This window comes from Gossypium arboreum, chromosome 13 (assembly GCF_025698485.1).
Source record: "Gossypium arboreum isolate Shixiya-1 chromosome 13, ASM2569848v2, whole genome shotgun sequence".
Classification (NCBI taxonomy): domain Eukaryota; kingdom Viridiplantae; phylum Streptophyta; class Magnoliopsida; order Malvales; family Malvaceae; genus Gossypium; species Gossypium arboreum.
In genome coordinates, this window is record NC_069082.1 from 118,546,074 (window position 1) to 118,553,142 (window position 7,069).

Consider the following 7,069-nt stretch of genomic DNA (forward strand, 5'->3'; position numbering starts at 1 on the left):
TTTGAGAGAAAATAGTATAATTATAAAAGTTATATGGTTTATAGACACAATTATATATTATTTATTTTTCACTTTAGGAATTTTTCTGTATGTAATAGACTATTTTGATTGAATATTTAGTTTTCACTAAATTTTTATGCAAAGGTGAAGATAATTTCGAGCAGGTACTTTATCTAAGGCCCATCAAAATAGAACAAAATATTACAAATATAGGCCTTTCATATTCTTGTATTAAATGGGTTTCAACCCATTGGGCTATCTCTTTTTTATTTTAAATTGCTCAAAAAAAATAAAAAGTATAGAGACTATTTTTAACTAATAGAAAATATAGAAAAACAGAGGGAGAAGTAGAAAATATAGAAATGGAGAAAGGAGAAAAACAGGGGGAGAAATAGAAGATAATAGAAAATAAAGATAATTAAAAGAACATAAAAGAAAAAAATATAAATTGCTCAAAACGAAAAGATATAGGGACTAATTGTATAAATTAACCTAAATTTTTTATTTGAAATGATGATTTAACGTGTCACATCAGCTTATCGTTACACCGTTAACAATAATTAAAGACTTGGTAACTAAAATGTTACAATGTGATAACGTAAGTGACTAAAATGTAACTTGAGGTAAACAAAAGTAACTATTTTGGTAGTTTACCTTAACTATTATGGGTAAACTGCACCACGTATAACTCTAAAATAGCGTAATTCCTATTTTGCTCACTATAAATTTTATTTTTGTTGATTTAATCACTCTAATTAAGATAATTACTCAAATTAATCATGTCGTTAAAAATTCTGTTAATCCATTAAGGGATTGCTGATGTAGTTTTATTTTAGTTTAGTTTTTTTTTACTTTTAACAAAGGTTAAAGACCTCTCTATAACTATGTGATAATATCGTTACAAAAGTTTTTCTTTTTAAGTTTTGTTACCAAAGTTAATTAGTTATTAAAGTTTAATTATCTATGTTTGTTCTTAAGGGTTTTAATGAATAATTCATGGTTCGATGATTATTAGTGTATAGATGGAAAAATTAAGAAACTGATGTATATAGGAGCGTAGAGATAAAATTATAAAATTTTAAGAAGGTAAAGCTAAAATTATGTAAAAAGTGTTAAATTAAATTATTAATATTTTAAAGGATAAAAGTGAAAATTTTGATTTAATTAAGAGGCAAAAGTGTATGTTTCCATTTAGCAGGGTCAAGGTCTAGTAATTATGCCCATGTGTATAGATTTATATTTTAAATATATCTATTAAAAGTTTTTTAATAAAAAGGTAATTATTTACTCAAATCAGCAGTAAATAAATTGTTGAACATCCTCAATGGAGCAAACAAAAAGAAATCTAAATTGAGTAAAAACAATCTCAAACCCAGTTTGTAAATGTAGAGAAGAGAAAATAAAAATAAGATAGGAAAAAGGGTATAGTGGGATAATAAAAAAAGATAGAAGTTGGGAATTATGAGGAATTTCTTAGTAAATGTGCCAAATGTATCAGTATTAAAAACAAATATCCGTCTGATTCAGATTGGTTATATTGGTCGGTGGTGAGTGAAGGCCAACCTGCTTTTTTATATTATTTTTCTTTGGATTCTCAGCTCTTTCTTTCCATGGATAACCCACGTACTGCCCATGCATTCTAATATTACCCAACATATCAAAATATGCTCTTTCTATTCAATAATTTATTATAATATTCGATTCTTATTGTCCCTCCTAATCTTCTTTTTCTCTTTTTCTTTCCAATCTTCCAACTCCATTCTTGTTTTAACTTTTATTTACTTTTTTTTCATCAAATATAATTGCATTTAGTAATGAGGAATGGCAATGTTAAAAGTTGAAGTTTATGTCAAATTTTTTATTAGATGTTTCATGTATGGATTTTATTTATATATATATTTTTTAAAATTTAGATTCAGGTGTATTTTTATTTTCAATTTCTTCTTGATTTAATTCTAATTAATGTCATTTTATTTATAAGTAATGATAAATGGAATTTTTCTTAAAATAGATTCAAATATATGAAATTGACTAAAAGTCAATAAAATTCTTAATATAGTCTTGAACGTGCATGATATATTTTATAGACTTGATTAAAACATATTTTTCTAGATCCTTTGGAGGCCAATGTTTACAATTTTTCAATTCAAATTGGGAATTGCGACTGTTAAATTAATTTGTTTGACCAACTAATATTTAAATATATGTCCAATACAAGTATAAGGTACTAATATTAAAAAAAAAAATTACATCAACAGATTTTGAACATTGATTATGAGGGTGGTTTAAATCATTATTCTCTTGTACTATTGATAAAATTTTTTAAAAAATACCCATCTTAAATTGACATTATTCATATTCATGATTGCACTTTTTATATTTTTGTTGGAATATATATCAGATTTATAAAAGAAAGAAGTAAATTAAATTATTTGTATATATGTTACGTGTGTTTAGAATTGCATAAAAGAGAATTGAATCCCCAAATTCATTGCCTTCCATACCCATATATAAACCAACCGATCTCTCTTTCTTTCAAATATCCAACATAAATGGTAAAACCAGATGGAAAGCATAAACCTAGTACTCAAATCTACTAATTGTATTAGACACCACATGATTCTATGACAAAATACAACATTAAAAAAAAATTAAAACACAAAGCGGCACAACAAAAATATATTAATATATTTCATTGGTAAGGGTGTTTTTCGGTTCTCAAATCTTTATGGGCAACTCTCTGTGTGTGTTTCATGGAGCTTTGGATGGATTCAGAGATTGTTTTTTAGTGATTTGTAAGTGTTTAAGAGTCATGGATGATGTCTGATGATTCATTGTGTTTACTTTGTTTTGTATTTTTTAGTGTTGGTATGAATAACCTTCTGATTAGCTTAGGCATTTATGTTCTTTTAATAAAATGCAATTTGGGTTAGTAAAAACACAAATATATTAATATATCAAAATTTATACAAATCATTAAATATACCAAAATTTATGTAAATATAAAGTATCGACTCACATGGCAAATATACGAACACGAAGCATACATATTACCAATCCAGGGTTGGATTGTGGAAAAGGTGTATGTAGATTTATGTAATATTCAGGTTGAGTTGAGCTCCTATGAAACAAGAGATAATAAAAAGGAAACAAATTAAGGAGAGATATATGAATAAAGCAAAATAGCTAGGAAAACTTGGGACTTGTTACATGATATGTAGCTGATACTAGCATATTTATCACTTAATACTGGCAGCTCTCCCACTTGCTTGCAACTTTTTCTAGTACAAACTTGAAAATAGAAAAAGAGATTGTGGATGTTGAAATTTTAAATCCGAACTTACAAGGTTTAAGTTACTCTAGAAACCTGCAATTAAAAAATGAGATGTATTGACAAGAGGTACAGATATTGAATTCGAAACGGGTGATAATTAAAGACTTAAACACAATTTCTTTATCACCTCACACAAGTTTATTAGATAATTAAATCAAAATTATTCAATTTAAAATCAAGCTTTAATTAAGGGTAAGGAATATGATCTCAGCATATCTTTAAGTTTTATAAAATGAGAATTTTCAAGGAAATCCAAAAACTTCCCAATTACCCAGTTTTTAACCCCAAAAAATGTCTACTTTGCCTCGAAAAGTTCTAAAACAAAGTACAACTACAATGTGATTTGTACTAAATGAATAGTATTGGAGCCAAGATTTCTGTACTTTGAAGCAAATTTCCAAATGTAAATGGTATTTTTGACAACAGAAAAAGGTTATGTTGCAAATAAGTAAAATGGGAAAGGAGAAAAAAGAATTAGGTAAATTTACAAAGAGGAACTATTTTTTTTGCATAGATGAAAATTAAATACTTAATTTTGTTTAAGCCGAGATTTTATTAGGGTTTGACCATTAAGAATTAAGTTGCAAATTTTTAAATCCATGTTAGGGCTAAAACCTTAACTTGATTGAGATTAAGGTGGAACAAAATTTGGTGTGTGTTGGAAATATTGAAAGAACACAGATTAGTAGAGGAAGAGTGAGGTGAATGGAGTTACCAGGAAATAGCTTTCTCCATGTTGCAAAGTCTGAAGTAAAAAGCCAAACTCGTTAATGGGGATAGGCACACCTGAGGAATGAACCAAGTCCACATCTTCACCAAACATGGCTTTCACATCAAGGGGTCCCCTTGGAACTTCTGTTGGAACTCCATTGATGAACACTGTGATGAATCCTAAAAAAAAAAAAAAACACACTCACAGCTTAAACAAATCCTAGTAAATTAAAAGGGGAATTCATGCTCTTCCATCAACAGTTTAACTCAAGTCAGTTTGCAGGATTTCAGCACTTAAATTGCTGCAGATTTGTTGCTGAGATTCTGCAAACTCAACTACTGCTTCAAATTGATCGCATAATCACGTGATGTGACCGCAAACGTGTCCACCAAAGTTCAATTCTCTATTGTGAGGATTCTGTAAAACCAATTAAGGTTTCCCTTTTCATTCTACTCCCTTAAATATTGGGAAAAAGGTTTAAAAGTTGAATGTTAATTAACACAGGTGAAAGTTGAGAATCTTTGTAAAGCTTCACAAAAAAATATAAAGTGTACATATAATTGGCTTACCTTCATAGGGTTTTTTTCAATCATTAGTTTCTCTTGTGTAAAATTGATTTCTCTTGAGAACTCATAAAATTTCTTAAAATAAGGCCAACAGAAAGCTTGAATATGAAATATTAAATAATGTAGCATAGTGCAACTACATTTTCAAACATTAAATACATTGTTATTTTATAATTAATCGTTAAAAGTTTTTAAAAATTGTGTAATTTCAACTTAAAACTGCTATTTAATCCCATAGTGTAAAAAATGTACTAAAACCCTTTTTTTTAATGAAAATATTAATCAGTGTTGAAGGATTATTAATACATAAATAATATTTAAGGGTGATATTAGATACTAATTAAAAGTTGTAGGAAAAAACAAAAAGAATAAACACCTGACATTTTCAAATCCATGAATATTAATTAAAACATAAATTTGGGTGAAGAAAAGGGTATATTTTAGAATTAGATGACAAGGATCCACAGTAATTCTGTCATCAACATGAACCAAACGAATATAACATATTAAGTTTAATAGAAATAAATAAGATGAAAAACAAAAATATTAAAACCAAGTAATCAACTTTTTCTTTTTCCACCATGCAATTACCAGTTTGATAGTGCAAATTTGAAGTTTCTGAAACACTTGAGCTTTGCCCAAGTTCTTGAAACCCCATTTGAGCAGACATTGAAAGCAGATTCTCGAACCCATCATCCCCCATAACACCGCAAGAAGAAGAGGAACCGACGTGGAAAGGTGGCGGTGCAAACCCCATGGCGGCAGCAGCCGCCGCACCACTGCTGTCATACTGAATTGCACCGCCACCGTATACTGCTTGAGCTTGGGGGTTGTTATTCCTTTGTTCTGAACCTGCTGCGAGGCTGGCTTGCAGCTGGCGTTGACGGCGGCGAGACCTAGAACGCCGGTTTTGGAACCAGTAGAAGACATTAGCATCCCCAACGGAACCAAATTTCTCAAGCAGTTTTCTAATTCTCACAGTTTCATCTTTTGAAGGGTTGACCATGCCACTATTGAAGATGGACTCAAGTATGAGGATTTGTTCTGGTTTTGGCGTCCACCTTGATCTCACTGGTTCACTTCTTTCGGAAACATGGCTCGGACTATTAGGGTCGGGACCATTATCTTCCATTACTGCGATGAAGGCTCAAAAAAGAAAAAGAAAAAAGCTAAAAAAATGGTGTTGAAACTGAAAACTAGGTTTATAATATAGGAGAAAAAACAAAGCACATGAATACACAGTCTAGAATACATGAGAGAGGGGGTTGAGTTTATATAGGCCTTGATGGAATGTTACTTCCTAAAGTTACTAAATCACCCTTATGTTGTTTCCACCTCCAAGAGTTGAAATTACATCATTGCCTCTTATGGCCATTTGTGTATTTTGTATAATTTTTTTTTTTCTTCTCTCCACTTTAACAATTTATATTTGAAGTTTATGATTGTCTTTCCTAATAATATTATTTTCAATATTTGAATCAATGTCCTTTCTTGATAGTATAATGTCACTTACCACTTTACCCAATACTTAAAAGTTATAAATATTGTCTTTTAAGGTTCAAACAATATACCTCATCTCTTTAAGAATACAATATACCTTATCACTTTACTCAAGACTTATAAATACATTTTATGTTATTATAATCATGATTTAAATCTTTTATATTTTAATTTTATAAATTTTTGAAATATTAATATACTTTTTTATACCAATTTCATGTCATATTTCTAATTTACTTTCATGCCATGTCGATCATGTTGGTGTTTATCTAATAATGTTTGGCCTAGTAAAAGCAAACTTAGAGAATGTTGACAAGTGCCTAACTACACTAGTTAAAATGATTTTTATAAAGAAAAAGTGTAGTTATAACACTTTTTCTTTTAATTCAATAAAATGAAATGTATTAACAAAAACAAGTTCTAAAAATGAAAATTAAATAATCTGTTGATGATTCAGACTCCTATCAATTTCTTAATACCAAAAAAGAGATGATTCATAATCAATATTTATACACACATGTTAATTGAATCCTTTAAAGAGAGATGTTGTTAGATTCATCAACCGATTCATGAATTCTAGCTATTTAGCTTCCTTGGTTTAAGGATTTTGTATCCTATTGTTCAAACTTTTTCATCTCTTTTCCTTTCATACTTGACGAAAGGTGAAAAGCATACTTTTTGGTTTGTCTTAGACTTTAATTTATTCTATTAAATATTATATTTAGATCAATATTGAAACATGCATAATTAGCCTTTATGTCAAGTGAATGGCAATGTTGCACATTTCCCCCCCTTTTTGCATAGTAATAATGCCACCCATTTGATTTCTATAAATACTAATAGAAAAGCTAAACACAAATAGTATTTTATTACGCATTGGCTATTATTGTTCCTACCTAGCTTCTTTACTTTCATATGGTAATTTCAATTCTAAGATAATTCACTCTTTTTTACTTA

At 28.9% G+C, this 7,069-nt stretch overlaps 1 protein-coding gene across 2 annotated transcripts; it reads right to left on the reverse strand.

Moving 5' to 3' along the window:
* Nucleotides 1-2,935: 2,935 nt before the first annotated feature.
* On the reverse strand, nucleotides 2,936-5,851 carry LOC108462997 (WUSCHEL-related homeobox 11). 2 transcript variants are annotated; one of them, XM_017762923.2, is made up of 4 exons: nucleotides 5,204-5,851; nucleotides 4,050-4,225; nucleotides 3,345-3,367; nucleotides 2,936-3,121 (listed from the first exon to the last, which is right to left on the reverse strand). In XM_017762923.2, the coding sequence occupies exons 1-3, from the start codon at nucleotides 5,742-5,744 to the stop codon at nucleotides 3,350-3,352; spliced, it is 735 nt and encodes a 244-aa protein (XP_017618412.1). In that variant the 5' UTR covers nucleotides 5,745-5,851; the 3' UTR covers nucleotides 2,936-3,121; nucleotides 3,345-3,349. The 2 variants fall into 2 exon arrangements, with proteins under 2 accessions (XP_017618412.1, XP_017618411.1); XM_017762922.2 differs by lacking the exon at nucleotides 2,936-3,121 and having other exon boundaries at nucleotides 3,270-3,367.
* Between the last annotated feature and the right edge of the window lie 1,218 nt (nucleotides 5,852-7,069).

Bases quoted from the DNA above. Each gene is read 5' to 3' on its own strand.
- LOC108462997 (XM_017762923.2), bottom strand. From the start codon at position 5,744: ATGGAAGATAATGGTCCCGACCCTAATAGTCCGAGCCATGTTTCCGAA. The intron at 4,226-5,203 runs GTAATTGCATGG...TTTTTTTTTTAG, and splicing joins AAATTTGCACTATCAAACTG to GATTCATCACAGTGTTCATC.